Below are 21,938 nucleotides of genomic sequence, written 5' to 3'. Positions count from 1 at the left end.
TTGACAGTGTAAGTCAAAGGATTATTAGATTGGCCACATGCTCTCCGCTTTTGTTTCTTTGTTTTTGTTTTGTTTTGGGACAGAGATAGGAAGGTTGAACGGGGCCCCAGAGATCTAAGAGAAAAGGAAGAGGGGAGAGAAATTTGTAGTGATGAGTGTTTTCTGCTGTAACAGTCCTGAGAGAATAAAAGAGCTTGATTCTGGCAGAAGCAAACTGGCAATGTGGGTCAAGAATTAACCCACAGGAATGCCAGGATAACATCTCCTGAGACATGTCTCTAAATTACATCAAAAACTTCTATGAAGGATGTGTAAGTATTATACAAACAAAAAAGCAATTGTATGAGTCTTTTCTGAGTATTTTAACCTGAATTGCATAAGTCTTGGTGAATAAATTCTCTACATCTATGGAGAATACTGTAAGTATCAACCATATACTTCAAAATATTCTGAATTTAAAACTCTAAAGAGAAAAATTCAGGAAGTATCTTTAGATATTGGTGTTTTAGTGTGGCTCACTCTCTCAATTCCATAATTAAGAAGTAGGGGAAAAAAGCTTTAATTAAAACTAATAAACATTATTTGATTGTTAAGATAGTGTATGGACTGAGCTCACTACTGGATTTGTTATCTAATTTTCAAAAAGAAGTATTAGATATTCTGATTTTACTTCAAATGGATTACAGTGGTGGGGATATTAATTGAGTTCAAAGTTGTTTAAATATTTCCAAAATTACACATTTGATTAGCAACATGTCCCTATCAAATGTTGCTTTTCATATTTTAGGAGTGAGAAATCTCATAATGCAGGAATTATATTTGATTTGATGATCTCTAAGGGTCGATTTGGCTTCAAAACTTCTTGAATCTTACATTTTTTAAATGTGATATAAGGATTTTTTTTTAATGTCCTCCTTTAATGTTTGTGTTTAAAAGATTTTTTTTCTCCTAAAACCATAACAGGTTAAACCTCCAACTGTGATTGGTCAATTCCACACCCTTTTCTTTTGATCAATCCAAATGTTCTTCCTCGGGGCGCTAGGCTTTGCAGTCTATGGGAATGAGGCCTTGCACTTCAGTTGCAATACAGACAAAAGAGAAATAAATCTCTTCTGTTACAATGAGTTCAGGCCAATCACTCCACAAGTAAGTTTTTCTGTGTGCACATAAACATTAACTCTACAACAAACTCATTTTCTCTTTAAATGTAAAATAATGTCATAATATGAGAAATACCCTAACAGGTTTTTGTTTGTTTGTTTGTTTGTTTTTTAAGGATTATGTTACTTTTTCTTTAATTAGCTGTATATTTCAGATAAATTGAGTTTTGGGGAGTTTCTTCCAATTCTGGCATTTTGTTATCTACTAATGTTATCATTATTCTCCAGACCTATATTTGGAATACAGAAATTAGCTGGCTAAAATAAACTACTTCATCATTATCAGTCATTAAGAGGCAGTTACAGTAATATATGACTATGTTTTCACAATAAATATGTTCAATATTACTACCTTCATTATATTAAGACATATATTTATGAAACTTGGAATTTTTAAGTTAGTCTCTGTTGAGAGTTAGTGGCGTTTTTAGTGTATTTTTAGTTACATATTGATTAATTGATTTACTAAGATATTTCTGACATACTTTAGGTGTTCTGGACATTACAACTAGTGATTGTCCTGGTTCTTGGACCTATTTTCCATCTTTATGCTGCATGTAAAAGCATCAATCAAGAATGCATTCTTCAAAAGCCTATTTGCACTGTAATTTATATACTCTCTGTTATATTAAGAATTAGTTTAGACGCAATAGCATTTTGGCTTCAGATTTACCTCTTTGGTTTCCAAGTAAAGTCTCTTTACCTGTGTGATGCTAGATTTCTTGGGGAAAACATGATTATAAGATGCATGGTTCCAGAATACTTTGAAAAAACCATTTTTCTCATTGCAATGTATACATTTACAGCAATTACAATGGTATTATGTGTTGCTGAGATTTTTGAGATCATATTTAGAAGATTATACTTTCCATTGGACAATGACCAAAGAATGGATTACCTATTGTCATGCTACAGTTATTTATCATTTTTATTTAGTTTTATCATACTCAGTGAGTACCACAATTTCAAAACAAACTTACTTCAATGTGCCTGAAATTTATGTCTACTATAAAATATAATGCCTGGTTGTAAGATAAGGATTCTTGAAGAAATATTTCATTTTATTTTAATTTTGATAACTTTTATTAGAAAATATACACAGAACTACTGTTAATTTATTTTTAAATAGTGCTTTTACAGAGTTCTCTCACATACATCTTAATTGATTAGATTTTGTGGCCAGAGAAACTTTTATTGTCTTTTTTTACGAAGTGGAAAATTGATGCTCAGGTAGGTTAATTTGGGTGGCCAAAGTCGTAATCCAGATCTTCATATTTTCCTTTCTGTGGAACTATACAGTTTTAAATTTGAGGGTGTAATTATTTTGCATTCATGTAAAATATAACTTATTTAAGCACAAAAGTTATAAATTAATTATTAAGGAGTAATTCTATAGTTTGACCATTACTTTGAAGAAATTGAACAATTACATTTTTAAAATTTTATTCAATCAGTTTTCTTGAAAGTTTCAATATCAAAATGATATAGAAATATAGTTACCAAATAAATAAAAAATGCTATGGATAATACTGCACATGGGATCCTTGTTTCTTCTCGGGAAAAAAAAAAAACCTTTCTGTGCCCACAGATGTTCTGTAACTATAACTTCTATGTTTATCAAAAGGGAACACTGTGTTTATATTGTTAGACTTCCTCAATAGCTATGAAATTATTTCAGAGACAATTGTATATTGATTTAGTGCATTTCTTTTTATCTGCCTGCCTCACCAACAATCATTTGATTCATTTGATATTATTTAAAATCCTTATGTATTACTGCCTTATACTGGTAACTTAACAGGGAAATGAGTATACTCGGATACTAAGGTTTTTCATTTTTCCTTAAGCTTTATGCAGCCTATGTTTGATATCATGAATTTCTGGATCTAAGGTTTTCATCATTGAGGTTTTCTCTACATGAGAGCACAGGAGAAAATCCAACTTATCTTCATTCCACAAATAGCTACTGATGTCTATTTGTTAACAAGTACTGCATTAAAAAATTTGTATAAAAAAAGATCATCAAGATTTAATACCTTTATAAAATCATAATCTAGCACGTGAGCTATAAAATCATACTATAGCAGTGGCATGCCAACAGGGTGGGGACTGGTAAAAACTGTCCACTCTACAAAGGATAAGTATTGACTTTCTTTGTTTAGAATAACTAACCATTGGTGTTAATAAACAGCAACCATGTTTAATATTTTATCCTTATTTTAAAATTCTCTATAGATAACATACCCCTTGATTGCCCGCATTCAAGGTGGAATGCTCCTGCCAATCTGCTGGCAAACATACACATTTTCGTTATGGGTCCTATTTTTGCTGCATCTTTCCAAGGTTAGTAATTTTTTAGTGAATGTCAGGCATTGTGTGTTTTATCCTCTTGGATGCCGGTTATTTTTCTTCTCATAAATATTCTTCAACTTAGTTCTGGAGCACAGTTAAGTTACTTGGAAACAGATGATCCTTTCTGCTTCCTTTTAAGCTTTGTTATATATGACCAGCGTAGTACTTACTGAAAGGCCAGTTTTGCCCCAATACTAAGGAAGAAGGTTTCTGAGTGCTCTATCAGATGCCTCTTTGGTGGTTTGGAAATACTATCCTTTCACTAGTCTCAAAAATCTTGAATTCTTCCCTCCTGCTGGTTGACTTGTGGTGGTGACACAAATTGCCATTGCTACAGGTAACAGGTTCTCTCTGTCCAAGGCAAGAAGGGAGATGGGGCAAAACGACCTTATTCTGGTTTGCCTCTCAGGATTCTTTCCCAGGGAAGATCAAATTTCCAAAAAATCCCATAGAAGACTTCCCCTTAATATTATTGCCCAATCATAGATAAACACTTGGATTTATTCTTACTCTAATTCATCCTTTAGGGTAGGGCATGGTCAACATATATCTCTTTATTAAGAGATTTTTCCACTCTGACTTTGGGAATAGCAAATATTCTCAGTCTTGTATGAATCTTGAGTATTGTTCCTTTTGATCCTTTCAATTAGTTCTTTTCCTGGAAAGATATTTAAAGATGTTGCACTGATAAGGACTCACTGAAAGGCCCTTTGCAGATCTCTGGAGCGCTCTCATTTTCCAGCTCTCACCTTACTGTAGCATCCGTCAAATTCTAGCTTCCTCAGCCTCCCTGAGCTCTTGATCTCTTCAAATGACAAGGTGGAAGGATGGCATCTCTAAGCCACCAAAGAAACCTTGCTTGCCTCTACTTCTTTGAACTAAACACTACATATTGTTATGTTTAAAGACAGAAATAAGATGAGAGAGGTGGTTTAGACAGTCTTGGAAATTCACTACCGACCTACTATGATTTCATTTTATTAGTAATTATATCAGAATTGTTAGCACACAGCTATATAGTCCTGAATATATAAAAATTCATATTCCAATATGAAAACTAATTTTTCTGACTAAAATGCAAATATAGTAAAAATTAATAAGAACATCAAAACTAAACAACATCTAACCATTTGAAACGCTATTTAAAACCATTTCGTAAAAAGCTCTTGGTCAAATAAGATAATTTAAACTGAAGTTTTTCCGACTATTTATATGAACAAGAAGTGAGATGCTACATATTAAAACCTATGAGATATGAGCAAATTTGTATTGCACTGAAAATTGACAGCTGAAAATAAATCTATTATGAAAAAGGAAACAATAAATGTAATTCAAAAAGCAAACTTAAGAACTTATCAAACAGAGATAAACAAAAATAATTTAATAAGGATATAGGTAAAAAGTAATATTTTAGAAAACAAACAAAATAAAATGAATCCCAGATCACTCTTGAAAATAACAATAAAATTGATAAACCTTGGCAAATCAAATCAAGTGTAGAAGTATACAATTATAAGATTCTTGTAATATATGTAAAGTATGTTATCATTTGGAGTTTGCTGTGATAACTTAAAGTTGTATATTATAAAATATAAAACAACTAGTTTAAAAAAGCAACACAATTTTGGTTTAACAAGCAAACGAACAAAATTAACTGGAATCATAAGACATTTAATTAATACAAAAGGTGGCGGGAAAGGAAAAAAGAGAACAAAAACAGGTGAAACAAATAGAAACAATAACAAGGTAGTGGAACCAAACCCAAACATATCAATAGTTAACAATAAATACAAGAGATCTTGGCACTCCAAAAACGTAGAGATTGTCTAAATGTGTTTTTTAAAAGCCAGACCAAATTATTAACAAGAACCCCACTTTAAACATTTTTAAATATTTAAAGGTTTAATATTTTAAAATCTTAAATATTTTATAGGAAATAAATGGGAAAAGATGTATCATGCAAACCCTAAGCATCAGAGAGCTCAATTGACTATATTAATATGAGAAAACTCATGTCAATTTTACAGCAAGGAATGATGACAGAGATTAAAGAGACATTTCATAATGTTTAAAGTATAATTTCATCATGAAGCATAATAGTTGTAATATGCATGCCACCAGTTAATAGAGATTCAGAATGCATGAAGCAAAACTTGGTAGATTGAAAAAAGAAATACATCCTATTATAGCTAAAGATTTCAACACTTCTCTCTCAGTAATAGCATCTAAACTGACAAAGTAAATAGAAAATCAGAAAGGATATAGAAGATTATAAATTATTAATACATAACTTGAACTAATTGATATTTATAGAATACTCCACCCAGCAACAACAGAACATTCTTTTCAAGTGTGTATGTAACATTCACCAAAAGAGATCATTGTAACATTCACCAAAAGAGGTCCATAAGAAAGTCTCAAGGATTGAAATCATACAGACTATAGTCTCTGGTCACAATGGAATTAAACTAGAAATTAATAAAATTAAGATATGAGGGATACATCCAAATGCTTGAAAAATTAACAACATACTTTTATTAACCCATGGATCAAAGAAAAAAAATACCTGGGAAATTAAAAACTACTTTAAACAAAATTGCAATTACAACTTATCAAAATAAGTGGAAAGCAGTTAAAACAGTGTTTGGCGGAATATTGGAAGTTCTAAATATTATGTTAGAAAAGACATTATATAGTAATGTTAACTGTTCATTTTCTGAAGTTGTTGGGGTTTTTTGTTATTTATTTATTTATTTGAGAAGGAGTCTCACTATCATCAGGGCTGGAGTGCAGTGGTGCGATCACGACTCACTGCAACCTCTGCCTCCTGGGTTCAAGCGATTCTCCTGCCTCAGCCTCCCGAATAGCTGGGATTACAGGCACCCGTCACTACACCCAGCTAATTTTTTGTATTTTTAGTAGAGATGGGTTTTCACCATGTTGGCCAGGCTGGTCTCGAACTCCTGACCATGCGATTCACCCGCCTCAGCCTCCCAAAGTGCTGAGATTACAGGCATGAGCCACCATGCCCAGCCTGAAGTTTTTAAAAGATACTTTAAATACAAATTAAATAGAAGGATGCAAATAAAAATGCAAATATAAAACATAGTGATATAAAACCCAAAGACAATAGAGAAAATCAATTAAACCAAAATCTGGTTCCTTGAAAAGATTAACAAAACTTATAATTTCTGGTTTGATAATATGAGATAATAACGGAGAAAATGAAAATCATAAGATAAATCAGAAAAGGGACATTATAGTAAAACCTTGAAACAATTATAAGGAAACATCCAGAACAATATTAGGTCAGTAAGTTTTTGATACTTAGATGAAAAAATTTCTAAATTCCAAACTACTAAAAATTGACAGACGTAAACAAAAATATAACTATCCATATACGGATTTTTAAAATTTTAAATCCAAAACCTTCCCATAAAGAAATGTCAGGCCCTGATGAATTAAGCGGCGAATTCCATTAAATCTTTAAGGAAGAAATAATACTCCAAAATCTTTTTTAGGAATTAGAAGAGAACATTTGCCATCTCATGTAAGGAGGCCAGCATAATGTTGATATTAAAAAATCTTAGCAAACATATATTTACAAATAGAATCCAGCAATATATATAAAAATAATACATCATGTTAAGTGGGATTTATCCCTGAAATGAAAAGTTATATTATAAACACCCATTTATAATGAAACAAACCAAAAACCCTAAACCTCTCACTTTAAATGAGATCTACCTAAGCTTGATAAATAGCATCTAAAGAAACCTACAGGAATTAACAATTTCCCCTGTAGTCTCAAAACAGGCAAGGCTCTCTACTTTTCCCACGTGTGTTTAACGTTGAACTAAAATTCAATAAGACAAAAACAAAATAAACATATACATACTAAATATATATTTATTCAATAAGTACAATAACACAAACAATATATAAATTGCAAAATGATAAATATCTTTATTCACAGACGTGATCACGTACATAGAAAATTCTAAAGAATGTTCCAGAAAATTAAATTTGTAGGCCAAGCACTGTGGTTCACGCCTGTAATCCCAGAACTTTTGGAGGTGGAGCCAGGAGGATCGCTTGAGTCTAGGAGTTTCAGATTAGCCTAGACAATACAGCAAGACCCCTCCTCTGCAAAAAATAAGGAAATTAGCTAGGCATGGTGGTGCCTGCCTGTAGTCCCAGCTACTCCAGAGGCTGAGATGAGAGGATGATTTGAGCCCAAGAGATTGGGGTGGCAGTGAGCTATGATTGTGCTACTGCCCGCTAGCCTGGGTGGCGGAGCAAGACTCTGCCTCTTAAATAAATAAATAAATAAACTTATGAAGAATAATTTTTCTATAGAGTAATAAAAAATAAAATTTAAATGTAAAAAAATCATTTACAATGGAATCAAAAAACATGAAGTGCATAGGGATAAATTTTTCAAAATATGTGCTAGACCTGCACAATGAAAACTACAAAACAGTGATGAAAATAATTAAAGATTTTTTATTTTAATTTTTATTTAATTTTTATTTTTTATTTTTTGAGATGGAGTCTCGTTCTGTCACCCAGGCTGGAATGCAGTGGCACAATCTTGGCTCACTGCTGCCTCCGCCTCCCGGGTTCAAGCGATTCTCCTGCCTCAGCCTCCCAAGTAGCTGGGATTACAGCCATGTGCCACCACATCCTGCTAATTTTGTGTTTTTAGTAGAGACGGGGTTTCACCATGTTGGCCAGGCTGATCACAAACTCCTGACCTCAGGTGATCCACCTACCTCGGCTTCCCAAAGTGTTGGAATTACAGGCGTGAGCCACTGCACCATTTTAAGTGGAAAAATAAACCATGTCACAGCCATGGCTTGGAAGTCTTACTTATTTGTAACTTTAGTCATTATAAACTGATCTGTAAATTCAATATAATTCCAGTCAAAATCCTAGGAAACTTATATAAAAATTGACAAGATGTTTCTAAAATTTATATGGAAATACAGGAGACCTAGAATAGCCAACACAATTTTGAAAAAGCAAAGGAAAAAATAACAAAAACAAAAGCAAAAACAGACAGAGGGCTTACACTACATACTCTGAAGACTTCTTTAAAGGTACAATAATCCAAATCATGTAGACCAGGCATGAAGATAGGCATATGGAATGGGAACAATCAAGAGACTGGAAATATGTTTGCTCACATATAGTTAGCTTATTGTTTTAAATGTGCTAATGTAATTCAATGGTGCAGAACAACTAAATATCCATGTTTAAAACATAAAATGTAATGTTTATAATGTCTACATGTCCCAGCCATGGGCAGATGGGGTGGCAAATGGTCCTAACCAAGTTTTCAGGGTCTTCCCTATCATTCTTCTGCTGGAACTTTTAAGGAAAAATTATTTCTACTTAGGGGGATGCTAAAATAATAGGATGTAAGTCTCATGATACTGGAAGCCAAATTTCTACCACATATAGTATATTAAAAAGATACAGCTATAGATATATTATCCTGATTACATTGACTGATGCCCTGTCATTTGCCACCAAGATGGTTCTGACCAAACTGACACAGAATATTTTTATTGCCAGATGATCACACATAGAGTCTAGGGAATGGTACAAAAAGTTTTTTCCCATCAAAACACCTGTCAGCTCTAGTTCCTCACCCTTTTCTTCTTCCTATGGTTGCCCTCACCCCCTATTTTGTTCTACAGCTCTGCCCTCCCCTTACTTGCCAAGGTTCTAGCCCAGTCCTGGAGGGTGATGTCAGATCCTTCAGAAACTGGTCTGAGATGAATGGAGAAGAAGAATTTAGGTCTTTCTAGTAAAATATCGTAGTAAAACAAGAAAAAGCAACCTCATGGTCATTAATATTTACTTTGTTTCATAGCCTAATTTCAATGTGTGTTACACTAACACTGTGTCTGTACTATTCTCCATCAAATCAATTATCATCTCATGAAAGGGGTAGCATATTTAGAAAGAAGACAGTATGAGGCTCTTGTCTGTAATCTCAGCACTTTGGGAGGCCGAGGCAGGAGTATCACTTGAGCCTAGGAGTTCAAGACCTGCCTAGGCAACAAAATAATAATTATTAGCCATGGTGGTATGTGCCTGTGGTCCCAGCCACTCAGGAGGCTGAGGCAAGAGCCCAGGAGTTCAAGGCTGCAGCGAGCTCTGATAGTGTGCTGCACTCCAGCTTAGGTGACAGAGTGAGAACCTGTCTAAAAAAATAAAATAAAATAAGAAATAAAAAAAGAAAGGAAGGAAGGAGAAAAGAGGAAAGGAAAAGAAAAGAAAAGAGCATATATTGGCAGATCAGAGAGTAAAATCCAATTCCAACCACTTCACTTTCTCATTTTTCCCTCAGTCCTGCTCATGAGGGTGTGCAAATAAGAGTACGCATGAATGTATGCAAATGAGAAAGAGACTGGCAAACTTTAGTCCTGAAGACAGAACTGAGTAAAAAAGCCCGACCCAGAATAAGATGATGGACTTTGCAAACAGGTCTAGACAACGTATGTGGAGTGGGATAATATAAAGAAGGACATGGAGCGGTTTCTTATGGGCGTGAGAGAGTGATCAGAAAATAGTAGGCAGAGGGGAATTTCCGAGCTGGAGATTCTGGCTCTTGGGGATAGTGTGATTTCAGTGCAAACTAGTTTTAAGATGAATCCTCAAAACTGAGGACTGAGATAAAATAAAGAAGAAGGTTATTTGAGGAAGTAAATAAGTGTACAGTCCTGAAGTATATAAGTATGGGATGGAGAGGAGTGGAAGAGAATTGAAGTCATTGAGGGTAGAAGGAAAAATTGATGCCTACTGTACAATGGTTAAGAGTTACCAGAGTTGAAAAAGTCCCAAACACCCTATCTTACATTAAGAAAAGATAATAAATATGAAAATATTTTGCAAATTGTTAGTCACTTTCCAGGCAAAAAAAAAAAAAAGGTGATCTACTGGTTATTCATTCACTAAAATACATACTAGACAGATGAGAACAAAAGTTCAATCTTCTTTACGCTTCATGTGTTTAGTGTTTAAGTTGGGGCGAAATCTGATTATTTTATCCAGTATATCAACACAGAAAAATTTAATTTACAATTTAAACACATTATTTATCTCTCATGCAAGTACTGAAATTAAAGCTTCTAAAATCAAAAAGGCTTCTAACGGACACTATTATATGGAATATTAACATGGAATATTAATTGGAAGTGGTAATTCCTGAATGACACCAAAGGCTATTCTTGCCTTTACACTTTCTCCCAGTCAACATACATTATTTTCTTGTTTTTCCTTTTCTATCCTTCCTTTTGCCACAAACGAAAAACCAAACAAAAAAGCGAAACAAAACAAAAACCCTCCCTCCTACCAGCAGAGAGCGCTAGCGCCATGCGCGGCATAGGCGCCAAAATGCTCAGTGTTTTGTGGGCTCTAACCGCCGACAGCCAAACACACTGAAATTGTCCCAGCTGGGGATCCGTAGTTGTCTTGACGACGCTCAGCAACGGAAGAGCGGGCAGGATTTGCTCTGAACGGTCGTGCGCGCTACCGCCCAGGCGGAAGCGGAAGTGTCGGTGGCGCGCGAGTAGGAAGTGGTGAGTTCTGAGAAGAGATGGCCGCGCTTGCACCGCTGCCCCCGCTGCCCGCACAGTTTAAGAGCATACAGCATCATCTGAGGACGGCTCAGGAGCATGACAAGCGGGACCCTGTGGTGGCTTATTACTGTGAGTCTTTTCGAGTGGCCGCGCCCCTCCTTTCCCAGTTGCATTTTAGGGCCCACACACCTCTCCGAGGTTCTTGGGGCTGCCCCGCCCCCCGGCTTTAAACCTGAGCTTTGACCTCCAGTCTACCCAGGGAACTTCCTGGGTCCCCACCCACTGGCAGTAGGAATCCCAAAGCACTAGGGCGTCCACTGCTTCCCCCATCTTGTGCTTAAATACTCCAGTACTGACTACACGGGCTCTTGAACTGTGAAATACGATCTTCCAAGGTTTTATCTCTGTATGTAACACACAAGAGCCTCCTGTCTCAAATAGGAATCCTGAAAATAAATCGAATTAGGTTTAAAACGAAGGTGAGTGTCCGAAAGAAGTAGTGATGTGGATAAAAGGATGATAGACTAGTTGAATACATAGTAATAAGTGAAAGTTATTTATGACAGCATGCAAGCCCATTCAAAAACTCAGATGGTTAAATGGGGAGTATCTGCTACTAAATAAGTGGTTGAATTTGACCATTCCCCTTTCCCCACCCAACTGCTCTCTCCTGCCATACAGAATTTTTAGTTTTGACTTCTTTGAATAATACTTGCTGTTGAGACCTTTGAAAGCAGTATTTGCACTTTGAGTGTTATACATTTAATTTACAGTTTGGTTAAAAAAATACATAGATTAACTCTGCTCAAACTTGCGGTGAGTAAAGGGAGTAGTTCCGGTAATTCTTTGTTAACTTTATTTTGTATTCTGTACTCGTTACTGCAAAATAAAACAAGTAACTGAACAACTATAATTCAGAAAATGATTTTTAGAGTTGAGAAGTTGGATATAATGCGTCCTTTGTTGTGTAGATTGTAAGGTTAGTTAAAATCTGGTCACTGTTATCTGTACCATACTCCAAATGTACCCTGTTTCTCAAATGTGCAAGGCCCTTTCAGACCTCCCATGTTCCACTCTTGGAATGTGCACCTTTTTCTTGCACTTCGCAAATTCATGATTCAAGATGTAACCCAAATGTCACCTCTTCTGTGGGCAACAAATTGATTATTCTCTGTGTGTTACTTCATTTTGTTCAAATCTTACAGCATCATTTCCATTATACTTGTTCTTCAGTTTCCTCAAGCAGGGTCCATATTCATTCAGTATGTGTTAATTGAGCTACCTTTGTGTCAAGCATTAGTTGGCGCTGTGACTGCAGTTGCTGCATTTTTGGAGCTTACATACAATGGAGGTAGAGAGTTTCAACAATATAAAGTCTATCATACGTGGAGTGTTAAGAGCTTATGAAGACAAACAGAGCAAGGAAAAGGAATAAGAGTATCAGGAGTAGTGGTGGCAGGGAGTGCAGATGGGATTTCAGTTTCATAGTGGTCAGGGAACACTTCACTGAGTTGACATCTGGGGAAAGAAAAGAGTGAAAGGCATGCCTTGCACCATCTGGGGAAGAGTATTCTCCATAGAGGATATAGATAGTCCCGAGGTAGAGGCTTGCTAGGAGGAGGAGCAAGTAGACCATTGTGACTGGAGTGGATGGGGCTTAGGAATGATGGGATAAGGACAAAGAATCTCTCTCATCCCTAAAGGAAATTCCTGTTCCTGATCCCTGTATTATGTATCTTTGTGACAAACCAGGGACACTTTTTTCATTGTCGTCCTTTCCCTCTAGATGTTTCTAAACCTAATCCAGTTTCCTTTATTTAAAAATAAAACAGAACATCTCACCATGACATTCCCTAAAGTTGCAGCTCTGCCTTTCCAGCCTCATAGGTAAGCTTGAAATAGTTGTCTGTAAGTTAGCTTTACGCCTTTACCTTGTAGAGCCTTTCAGCCTATGCAATCTGGTTTTCATGCCCAGTATTTCACTGAAACTGCTCTCATCAGGCTTACGAAGAAATATTTTTATTGCTCAGGTGACACTTAACAATTTTAGTTATGAAACGTGCATATGAAAGCATATATAATGTGCAGACAGTTTAAGGAATAATAAAATGAACACCAATATGCCCACCACATTTGATTTATTAAACTTTTTAGTTTTTGACAATCTGGTGAGTGTGAAATGGTAGTGTCTCATTGGAGCAAAATTTGCAATTCTCTGAGTCTTAATGAGGTTTAGCATCTTTTCATATGTTAATTAACCATTTGTGATTCGCTTTTGAAATGCTTGTTTATTACTTTTGCCCATTTATCTGTCACAGTCTTGTCTTAATAATGTTAGATGTTAATCATTTGTTATATGTGTTGTAAATATCTTCTCCCATTTCAGTTTCATTTTTCACTCTATGAAGACCTTTGATGTTCCAAAGTTCTTAATTTAAAAATGTTATCAATGTATGAATCTCTTAGGACTTAACCTTCTGATTTTATAAGCTTTAATTTCTTTTTGTGTATTTGTTTGGGACTTTGGCATTCTAAATCTGTAGATGGGTGTTTTTAATCAATCTTGGAAAATTTTCTCTACTATTATTTGTTCAAATGTTGCTTCTATTTCTATTCTTGTGAAAGTTTGATTAGACATGTTTTGCCCTTCTCCCATTTAACTTCCTTGTCTTTTGATTCTGTAATTTTTTTTTTATCTCTTTGTTTTTCTGTGCTGCATTCTGTGTAATTTCTTGAGATGTATCTTCACCTCCCCGTGTATTATTGTTTAACCCTTTTATTGAATTTCTACTTTAATTTTTTATTTGAGTGCTGTCTTTTTGTTTCATATTGACCTGGCCATTTCTGATAGTTTCTTGTTACTGATTTTTTAAACACTCTATTTCTTTGAACACTTTAAATATATCAATTTATATTTGCTGTTTGATAACATCTGTAGCTGCTGTATTTGTGGGTCTGATTCTGCTTTTCAACAGAACACTGCTCATGGTGACTTCTTTCCTTACAATTGTGGGCTAGTCAGGCTAGACCAGCACTCTTCAAACTGGAGTAGGCAAATAATTCCAAAGGAATCAATTTTCCAATTCTTGGCTTCCATGTTTTCCTTCCAAAAACTGATCTTGACAAAGCTCCTGTGATCAGGGTAGCAAAGTAGTATATAACATGCTGCTTATCTTTTCCTCATCCTGTTCACAGTTGTCTTTCTCCCACTTTAATGGAGAACGGCATACTCTCAGGCATCCTGAGTGTTTTTATGTTGTATTGCCTTGAAAGAGAAGGTGGAAAATCCTCCAAGGTGTCCAGACAAAAGAGACAATTCAAATTACCGGTGTCAGTGAAGCCTCCATTAATTAAGGCATTGGATAGACCTTCCTATCTTTCCTGGTCTTACATTGAAGAAAACCAGCCAGAGCAAAGAATAAATACTTCATTCGAGAGTTCAACACCAGCCTGACCAACATGGAGAAACCCCGCCTCTACTAAAAATACAAAATTAGCCGGGTGTGGTGGCGCGTGCCTGTAATCCTAGCTACGTGGGAGGCTGAGGCAGGAGAATCACTTGAACCCGGGAGGCAGAGGTCGCAGTGAGCCGAAATCATGCCATTGCACTCCAGCCTGGGCAACAAGAACGAAACTCCGTCTCAAAAAAAAAAAAAAATGCTAAGCATGAAAGGTTCCAAAAGAACATTCTAATTTGGGGGAAAGGGGGTAAGGGCGTGGAACTTTATATAAGGGGGATGCTGGGAGTCACCTGGAGTTGTATATGGGGGATACAGGGAGTCACCTGGAGTTGTATATGGGGGATGCAGGGAGTCACCTGGAGTTTGTCTCTTTTCAGGAGCAGTGGGTCAGTGGATCTCAGAAGAGGGAGGAGTTATTCTGGGATATTAGCAGCCATTGTTAGGTCATTTTGGATTTTATCAGGAGGGTGAGGAGTAACAGTTTGGGGCCAAGGTCATGTGCAAGAAGATGTGAGGAAGATTAGCTGTAGGGACAGGGACATGGAGGGACCACGGTGGGAAATCTCAGACTTTCAGAGTCTTTTACATTTATACATATATCTGTTAAGGGTAATGCCTCATGTTAAAAACGGTCCTGTGTTGCAGTATTCTGAATTCTCAAAATGATAAAAATTTTCATGAGTTGACCTTACCGCCTCATTCTGCATGCCTTTTAAAGAATACCATTCTTGAGTTGAGAGCAAAACCAAGAACAAAGGAGAAATACTGAAGGTGAGAGTACCTTGTTTCATCCAAGCAAGCTCCTGCAAGGCTCTGCAGCTTATTGCTATTTTAGAATTAGAATTCAGAAATAAAATGGGGACATGAATTGACATTCCAACTGGAATATTAAGTTGTATTTCTCTGAAAAAGTAACTCTTACTTGGCTGATTGGTTTGGCGCTAGCAACTGACAGTGCCTTTTAAACAGTATGGTAGACATTCTCTTTAAACTAAATAAGCTAAAATCTTCAGCTCTGAGTTTTTTTGTTTTGTTTTATTCTTCTGGAAATACATTTAAAACAGGTTGGCCGGGCGCGGTGGCCCACGCCTGTAATCCCAGCACTTTGGGAGACCAAGGTAGGTGGTTCACCCAAGGTCAGGAGTTCAAGATCAGCCTGGCCAACATGGTGAAACCCCGTTTCTACTAAAAATACAGTAATTAGCTGGGCGTGGTGCAGGTGCCTGTAATCCCAGCTACTACGGAGGCTGAGGTGGGAGAATCTCTTGAACCCGGAGGTGGAGGTTGCAGTGAGCTGAGATTGTGCCATTGTACTCCAGCCTGGGGAACAAGAGCAAGATTTCATCTCAAAAAATAAATAAATAAATAAATAAATAAATAAAAAGAATAAAGAGAAAGAGAAAGAAGAAAATAAAGTCACCGATAAGATTAAACCTTATTTGTTACAATTTTTTTTTTTTTTTTTTTTTTGCTGAGGGACGTTGGAACAAATATTTCAAGTTTTCCCAATCTTTTCTGCATCCTACAATGAATAAGAAGGCTCTGATTGAAAGAAGATGATGAAACTTTGTAATATATTTTTGCATACCTCACAGGAATTAAGAAAATGAGTAATGGTGGGGTAAAAAACCCTTTTTAATTTTTAAACAAATTTTAAAATCGGCCTAATTTGTCAGTTTATAAATTATTTAAAATATTTGATGATAGATGATTATATGGTTTTTAGCCTATAACCCAGAAATAATTTAAAGAATTTGGTGATTTTGGCTGGGCGCGGTGGCTCAACCCTGTAATCCCAGCACTTTGGGAGGCCGAGACGGGCAGATCACGAGGTCAGGAGATCAAGATTATCCTGGCTAACACGGTGAAACCCCGTCTCTACTAAAGTACAAAAAACTAGCTGGACGTGGTGGCAGGCGCCTGTAGTTCCAGCTACTCAGGAGGCTGAGGCAGGAGAATGGCGTAAACTTGAGAGGCGGAGCTTGCAGTGAGCCGAGATCGCGCCACTGCACCCCAGCCTGGGTGACAGAGCAAGACACCGTCTCAAAAAAAAAAAAAAAAGATTTTGGTGATTTTGCTGTGTAACGTCGGAAAAACTGGGATTTCGGGGGGATTATTTTTTGTGAATTTAAATTTATAAAAATAACAATAGAACCCCAATAGTGTCCTCTTCCTCATTATGGGAGTAAATAATATTAATACATAAATATTTGATTTAATTCATTATAAGCTGTATTGCCAATAAAATTTTACTTTTTATATTTAATGATTATTGAAATGTGTGTTATTTTTGTTGTTTTGATCAATTATGTATTATAACAATTGCAGACTCAATTTTGGAAGAAGATTTTAACACCTAGCACCTTATTTCACAGGAAATTTTGTAAAAATTTAAATTTCAATTTTCAATCTTTTGTTGCAGAGAAATGTGTTATGTTAATCAAGTAAAAATTTGAGCATACAAATCTGTTCCTTTAACATGAAATTCTGTAGGCTAAGTAAATGGAAATATGGGTTAAAAGAAGAAAATAGTGTACAATTTCTGACTCTTAAAAAAGAACTTTTTGTATTTTAAAACATGATAAATATCAAGTTGCTATGATATTTTAGTTTGAAAGGTATAACTTTTGTCAACATTTGATGAAGTATAGAAATCAGTTTTTGTACCTGTGAAACCTTCTTGTGAAAAGATGTAGACATCAACTTAAAAACGTGTTAAGGGATACATTTCTATACTCTCAGAGCATATAATAATTTTATAAATTCCTAGAACAAGGGAACTTTTTTTTTTGTGAGAAAAAAATTCAAGATTTTTTTGCTGAACTACTTGCTGATTCATAAAAGCTCCATGGGCTATGTGCTACCCTCTGCCAGGAATCCTTCTGCATTCCTATTAATTTGACTCACTTTCTGACTCAGTACAAATTTTACTTCCTACAGATTATTTTTCATGACCTCTTAAAGATGATCTAGGAATTGTTCCTGTGTGCCCCTCATCACATGTGTTATAATATAAACATCTGTTTATCTTTCAATCTTGATTCTCCTGGAGGACAGGGATTATCTTTTTCTTTTTTTACCAGCTGACACATAAATGGAATTTATAAATTCTTTTTTTTTTTTTTTTTTTTGAGATGGAGTCTCGCTCTGTCTCCGGGCTGGAGTGCAGTGGCCGGATCTCAGCTCACTGCAAGCTCCGCCTCCCAGGTTCACGCCATTCTCCTGCCTCAGCCTCCGAGTAGCTGGGACTACAGGCGCCCGCCACTTCGCCCGGCTAGATTTTTGTATTTTTTAGTAGAGACGGGGTTTCACCGTGTTAGCCAGGATGGTCTCGATCTCCTGACCTCGTGATCCACCCGTCTCGGCCTCCCAAAGTGCTGGGATTACAGGCTTGAGCCACCGCGCCCGGCCAGGAATTTATAAATTCTTAATGAATGCCTCCTCTCTAAATATTATGAATAGTCTACTAAAATGTAAACTGTATGAGAGCAAGAGTATGTCTTACGATGATCATTGAATTTCCAACTCCTAATATAGTATCTAAGACATGATAGATAACCTGTAAAACTTACCTGTTGATTGAATAAATGAACTATACAGTAATTCACAGCTTTTTTTTTTTTTTTTTAATGTTCTACCACAAATCAATGACAAAACATAATGGAAACAATCCCAGTACTCTGTCTTAACTCATTACCTTACTATGTTTATAGTAAACTTTTGATTGAGTCATAGGTCATTATCATATGATTTACACCTTGTGCCCTCTCCTTTCTAGTATTTTTATCATTTCCAAAAATGATTCACTTCTGGCCTTAATGGGAATTTTCTAGTGTTTTATCAGTTTTTAAAATTACCTTAATATTCCTACATTTTGAAGTTGTTTGGTCTTGTTTTCTTTTAAAATCAGGAATGAATGTTGAAATAATGTATATCAAATTACTTTTGGCCATTTTTTTACTGTAATTTTTACTTTTTAATGTAGTTAATGTTTTTAACTTTTTAATATAGTAAGTAGCAAAATAGTAAATTTTCTCATATTTGAAACATCCCTCCATTTCTGGAAAGAATCCCATTAATTTTTCATTTTTTTTTTTAATTAAAGTTTTTCTTTTGAAATAGTTGTTTCAAAAAGAACTTAAAAAACTAATAATATACCCTAAGCAGAATATTGACATTGGTACAATTCACTGGTTTATTCAGGCTTCCTCAGTTTTACATGTATTTGTGTGTGTGTGTGTGTGTGTGTGTATTTAGTTCTAAACAGCTTTGTCAGGTGTTGATTCCTGTACCCATTACCATAGTCAAGATAGAGAATAGTTAAGAATTCCTCTTGTAGCCCTTTTATTAATATAACCTACCTTCTCCCTTTCGCTACCTCACCCCCGTCCCCTGGTAGCCAGTAACTAGTTGTCCATTTCTAAAATTTTATCATTTAAAATGTGCTGTTGGCTTTTTTCATTTGGCATACTCTCTGGAGATTTATCCAAGTTTATTCCTTTTTTAATGCTCAGTAGAATTTCACGGTATGTGTGTACTATAGTGTAACAGTTCAATCATTGAAGACATTTAATATGTTTTCAATTTGTGACAGTTATGAATAAAGTGAATATAATCACATATAGTTTTTGTGCAGCTCTAGTAGTTTCCATTTCCCTGGGATAAATGCCCAAAAATGCAATTGCTAGGTCATATGGTAATTGCATGTTTAGTTTCATAAGAAACTGTCAAACTGTTTTCCAGAGCAGCTGTACCATTTTACACTCTTATTGGCAACACATGCATGATAAGTGATCCAGTTTCTCTTCATTCTCACCAGCATTTTGTGTCACTGTTTTTAATTTTAGTGTTAATAGGTACAGTGATACCTCATTGTGGTTTTAATTTTTCTTTCCCTGATAGCTGATAAAGTTGAAAACTTCTTCGTGTGCTTATTTACCATATGGATATCATCTTCAGTAAAATGTCTGCATGTCTTTGCTCATTATTGTTGTTTGAGAGTTCTTACTATATTGTAGTTATGTTATCATTTTGAGATTTTTAGTAACAATGTTACTCTGGTTTCTTAGATATTGTTGCGAAAATTATTCTTTTATTCTTTTTCCTCAAATGTGAGTTGGGTTAAAAAGGCAGCAGATTTATCGCTTTTTTTAGATTTAAAAAAAGTCATTGATTCAACACAGCTTTGCACTTTTGGGGGAAGTTACATTTCTCAATTTCTTCCATTAGAAAAATATTTTCCTCTTGAGCCGTTGTTGATATAGTAGAGTTTTCTAGGAAATCTTTCATTTCTACTGTATTTTGAAATTTATTAGCTGAAAGTTAAAAACTTAGTCTTTCTTTTCTTATTTCATATGTCTCATAATCAACCAATCATAAAAGTTTTAAAATTGTTTTTATTTTCTCATTTTCTCTGTCACTATATCCATACCTTAGACATTCTAAGCTAATGTCATAGCTTCCCAGTTTTTGCTTCAAACGTGTAACCCCTGTTGCCACTAGAATGATATGCTTCTAATGCTTAGTGAAAATAACACGGAGTAAATGATGGAGTGGACTGTGAACATTTAGAAATTGTGTGTGACACAAGCAGTACAAATTAACAAGTACTGTATCAGGAAAAAACATTTCCAGTAGATGAGCGACAAAGAGCGAATATCCCTGATATATATATCAGCTTATAAATATCCCTTAAAAATAAAAAAGATCCCCATAGATTAAAAATAGGTGCATACAACTACTGAAGGAGGGAATACTAATCATTAGCATTCATCCTAGTTAGTAATAAATGTAAATTAAAATGGAATAACAATTTTTGACTGTAAAAATATGACTCAGTACAAATGAGTATGTGGTCAAATCCTTGCTGTCATGGTTGTGTGATTGGTACAAAGTTTGGAAAACATTTGGCAAAATGTAGAGTATCTAATTCAGTAATTCCAATTTGGGGAAACGTGTTCAGGAAATAACCATACATTTAGTAAGACCTTTATGCAGAATTTCCTGAATGATTATTTATACATTTGTGATAAGCTCAAAATATCCTAAAATACATATCATGGAAATGGCTAAGTAAATTATGTTATATCTGCTGCATAGAAAGTAATGTAATTGTTTAAACATTACAAAGCATCTTTTATAACATGGGGGGACGTTTACATGAAAGTGTAGGATACGAAGTTATTATACACGCAGTTTCATATGTCTATCTGAGGAAATCTTTGTCTTCAGTAACCCCTCATGATTTGAGTTCTGAATCACCTTTTGTAGTTTTACAAATTAATTTCACTTTGCTACTAAAACATTAGGCACTTTGTGTTGTCTCCAAGCCTTTTAACATTCTATTTCTCTGCCTTGATACCTCTTCTCTTCCCCACTACACTCACTAGATTTTTATCCTTTGGGTACTAGCTTGAATGTCACTTTCTCTGGGAGGCCTTTTCTTAAGTCTCCTGGTTTTAAGGTGTTTCTTTTTGTTCTTTGTACCTTGGTGTAGCTTTACCATAATTGCTTTTTCATTTGCTTGTCTTTCTTCTAGACTGTAAACTGAGGAAGGCTTACACTCTGCTCCAGTCTTTATTCATTTACTCTGCCTGGTAGTGCTAGGCCACTGGAGATATTTACATAATAAAGAACAGGTGCTCAAAAAATGTTAGCCAAATTGACCTGAATTTTAAGGCAGTTGTGATCCCTAGAGGGAAGTGTAGCCATATAGTTGTCACCTAATAAGGAAGGCAAACAACTAGCGTTCCTGTAGCTGATTGGCATTTTAACAGTGCTTTCTTTCAGGATGTCGGATTTGATCCTCACAATCTTTCTAGTCCTTCCGTTACTAAGTGATTGAACCAGGACCTGAATAACTGAAGTCAGATTAAAAAAAAAAAAGGTTAAATGAAAAATTGTTGGTAGTAGCTAGTAATTAGAGAACCAGTTATTGAGTGAGCCACAGAGTAACTGAGGGGAAAGGGAATAGTACAATCCATGACAAAAGAAAAAGGCAAAAAAACCAGTGAAATAATCTGGGAGATTCCCTAAGTGGAGAGTGGAAAATGAAGGAGATGCTTTCTCTTAACAGTATGTCTCTGAGCTCCATCTCTTTATTTTTCTTTAATGATGCCAGAAAATATTTGAATCTGTACTAAAAGTGGGTACTCTTACATGAATATTTTGATTCTACCCGGTTTGGTACTGTAGATAAAGCTAAACTCGGAAAGAACTTTCCCCTTCCTTTTTCATTTTGCCATGAGTAAATGTATAAAATTTCAAGTTTCAATTTTTAAAGCTTCCTCTAGGGGGTGACATTGTAAAGTTAGTAAACAGTTCAGTGAAAGTATCTACACAGTCTCAAGAGTCTTCATTTGTTTATATCATCA

The 21,938-nt window shown here is 35.3% G+C and overlaps 2 protein-coding genes across 2 annotated transcripts in view; both read left to right on the top strand.

Annotated features, from left to right (window-relative positions):
* Positions 1 to 272: 272 nt before the first annotated feature.
* On the top strand, positions 273 to 2,154 carry GJE1 (gap junction protein epsilon 1). The gene is given in 3 exon segments (XM_033235256.1): positions 273 to 311; positions 964 to 1,146; positions 1,651 to 2,154. Coding segments are annotated over 3 exon segments (726 nt in total).
* Positions 2,155 to 10,996: 8,842 nt separating this feature from the next.
* The window catches only part of VTA1 (vesicle trafficking 1), an 81,897-nt gene continuing 70,955 nt past the window's right edge, over positions 10,997 to 21,938 (top strand). Inside the window, exon 1 of the mRNA XM_033235284.1 lies at positions 10,997 to 11,233. Within this exon, the coding sequence (XP_033091175.1) occupies positions 11,122 to 11,233 (112 nt within the window). The 5' untranslated portion in view covers positions 10,997 to 11,121. The remainder of the gene's footprint in view (positions 11,234 to 21,938) is intronic.

The sequence above is a fragment of the Trachypithecus francoisi genome, unplaced genomic scaffold, assembly GCF_009764315.1.
Source record: "Trachypithecus francoisi isolate TF-2019V2 unplaced genomic scaffold, Tfra_2.0 Lachesis_group15, whole genome shotgun sequence".
In the NCBI taxonomy this organism is placed as follows: Eukaryota; Metazoa; Chordata; class Mammalia; order Primates; family Cercopithecidae; genus Trachypithecus; species Trachypithecus francoisi.
The sequence above is the reverse complement of the archived record's forward strand: the minus strand, read 5'-3'. Positions and strand labels throughout refer to the sequence as shown.